At 62.3% G+C, this 2,720-nt stretch overlaps 1 protein-coding gene across 1 annotated transcript in view; it reads left to right on the top strand.

The window, feature by feature from the left end:
• KIRREL2 (kirre like nephrin family adhesion molecule 2) overlaps nt 1–2,720 on the top strand; it is a 12,478-nt gene that overhangs the window by 2,441 nt on the left and 7,317 nt on the right. The window contains exons 2-4 of the mRNA XM_025192376.1: nt 158–307; nt 1,181–1,330; nt 1,722–1,879. Of these exons, the coding sequence (XP_025048161.1) occupies nt 158–307; nt 1,181–1,330; nt 1,722–1,879 (458 nt within the window). The remainder of the gene's footprint in view (nt 1–157; nt 308–1,180; nt 1,331–1,721; nt 1,880–2,720) is intronic.

Genomic DNA, 2,720 nt, shown 5'->3' with positions numbered 1-2,720 from the left:
GGGAGGGGGAAGAAAGCAGGTTGGGGGTGGGAGCAGATAGGAGCCCCAGGTGCCTGGGTTCCTTCCAGCTGCCTTCCCCACCCAGAGCTTGGGGAGACAACCCAGGCATGGGGGCCGGTGGCAGAGGGTGGATCTCACAGCCTCTCCCCTTCCCTAGGCCAAGGCGCCTACTTCTCCCAGGAGCCTGAGGACCAGGTGGTGGTGGCTGGCCAGGCCGTGACGCTGCCCTGCGTGATTGTGGGCTACCAGGGCATGGTACAGTGGACCAAGGACGGGCTGGCCCTGGGTGGAGAGCGAGACCTTCCAGGTACGGGCACTGGGGGGCGCCTACAGTGGCCAGCAGGGCCCCCAGGGGGCACCAGGGCTGGTTCTACCCAACTGGAAGCAGTGGTGGCCAACAGGAACCACTAGAAGGCTGCAGTGTAATAGCACTGGGGACACCAGGTGTCCCCAGGGCCCTCTGGGGTGGTTAGTAGCCCTGGGGGGGGCACCAGGGGGCACAATGCAGTGGCCAGCAGAGACCCCCAGGGGTGTCAAGGCTGTATCTGCCTATCTGGAGGCTGCAGTGGCCAATGGGGAACACTAGGGGGCACTAGATGCATTGCAATAGCCTTGGGGAGCACTGGGTGCCCTCTGGGGTGACTGTGGCCCTGGAGGGGCACTAGAGGGCACCCTGCAGTGGCCACCAGGGCCCCCCAGGGGGTATCAGGTCTGTCTCTACCCAACTGCCCTACACTCCTGGCCTGCCCACCTTACCATGCTGCATTAGTGCAGTGTGCCCCCCCGGCACTGTTGTGAGGAAGCTCGCAGCACCCTCCCCCCAATGCTGGGGCACTGTTGTGAGGAAGACTGGAGGCAGCATTAGCCAATGGGAGCCATTAGGGGGCTCTAGACCCATTGCAATAGCACTGGGGGCCTCTGGGTTCCCTCTGGGGGGGGTTGTGGCTCTGGGGGGGCACTAGGGGTCTGGGGGAGGGCTCTATGGGGCACTGCAGTGGCCAGCGGAGACTGTCAGGGGGCACCAGGGCTTCAGCTGGAGGCTGCAGTGGCCAATGAAGGCCACTAGGGGGCTCTAGACCCAGGGGAGCCCCCAGAGTGGGCTGGGGGATGAGCTGCGGGAGGACACTGGGGGGCACTGCTGACCTTTCTCTGTCTGTCTCTCTCCCCCCGCCCCACCCAGGCTGGGCACGCTATTGGCTGGCGGGGGCAGCTGGGGCGGGGCAGCATGGGCTCAGCATCGCAGCGGCTGAACTGGGCGACGACGCAGAGTATGAGTGCCAGGCCACACAGGCTGCCCTGCGCTCCCGGCCTGCCCGCCTCACAGTGCTGCGTGAGTGCAGTGTCCCCCCCACCCTGTGGCACTGTTGTGGGGAAGCTTGCAACACAGCCCCTCAATGCTGGGGCACTGTTGGGGGGGGGAAGCTCACAGCCCTCCCACCAGCAATGGGGACACTGCTCTGAGGAAGCTCAACCCCCGCTTCCCCCCAGGCTGGGGCACTGTTGTGGGGACGCTTGCAACATCCCCTCCAGGCTGCAGCACTGTTATGGGGAAGCTCACAGCACCGCTCCCCACCTGGACAATGGGGGCAGTGGTCTGAGAGGAAGCTCACAATCCCCACCTCCTCAATGCTGGGGCACTGTTGCAAAGAAGTTCCCACCACCCACCCCAACCCCAGGGCACTGTTTAGAAGCTTACAGCCTTCCCCCCACTCCTCCCCCAGTGCCCCCCGAGGAGCCGGTGATTGAAGAGGGGCCGCGGGTGCCAGTCCGGGCGGGGCGGGCCCAGAACCTGACATGCCGGGCAGGGGGCGCGAGGCCAGCCCCCGAGCTCCGCTGGGCCCGTGATGGGCAGCCCCTCACTGGCGCCCTCTACGCCAAGGTATGGGCCAGGCACTGAGGGGTTAACGGGCCTTTAATACACCCTCCCCCACCTTTAGGGGGAGGTGTGATAATGGTGAAGGGGCGGAATAAAGGGGTGGTGGGGATGGGACAGGAGTGGTGTGGGGGATTTAAAGGGGCTGTGGCTGTGAAGGGGCGGTGGAGGGTCTTAAAGGGGAGGTGGTGGTGGGATTAATGGAATGGGGGCATCAGAGATGGGATTAAATGGGTGTGGGTGGAAGAAAGGGGTGGTGGGAAGGAGATAGGAATGGTAGGGAGGCCTTAAAGGGGCAGTGGGGAGGGATAAGGATGGTGGAGGCAATTAGAGGGGCATGAATGGAATAAAGGGGCAGTGCAGGCAGAATTGGGCTCTGGGGGCATTAAAGGGACAGTGAAGGTGGGACAAGACTGGTATGGGGCATTTAAGGGGGCAAGAGTGGAATAAAGTGGGGGTAGGGATGGGGTTAGGAATGGCACGTGGGGGATTTAAAGCATGGTAGGGACTTTAAAGGGGAGGTAATGTTGGGATATAAATGGTGTGGGGAAAATAAAAGTGGCAGCAGAGATGGGATTAAAGGGGCAGAGGTGGAATAAACAGACAGTGCAAGTTTGATAGGAAAGGTATGGGGGGCCTCAAAGGGGCAGTATAAGGAGGGGAGTAATGGTATGGGGGCAATTAAAGGGACAGTGGGGTGATATTAAAGGGGCAGCAAATTAAAGGGAAGGTGGGGAGTGGAATATGAGTGGTCTGGGAGGGATTTAAAGGGAGGATTTCCTCCTGCCACCCCCCCTCCCCAGGAGCCAATGGCGGGAAGGCGGGGGGGGGCCACAGGGGAGGACAC

This window comes from Alligator sinensis, unplaced genomic scaffold (assembly GCF_000455745.1).
Source record: "Alligator sinensis unplaced genomic scaffold, ASM45574v1 scaffold113_1, whole genome shotgun sequence".
NCBI lineage: Eukaryota > Metazoa > Chordata > Crocodylia > Alligatoridae > Alligator > Alligator sinensis.
Note: the sequence above shows the minus strand (reverse complement) of the source record. Positions and strands in the feature narration are given on the sequence as shown.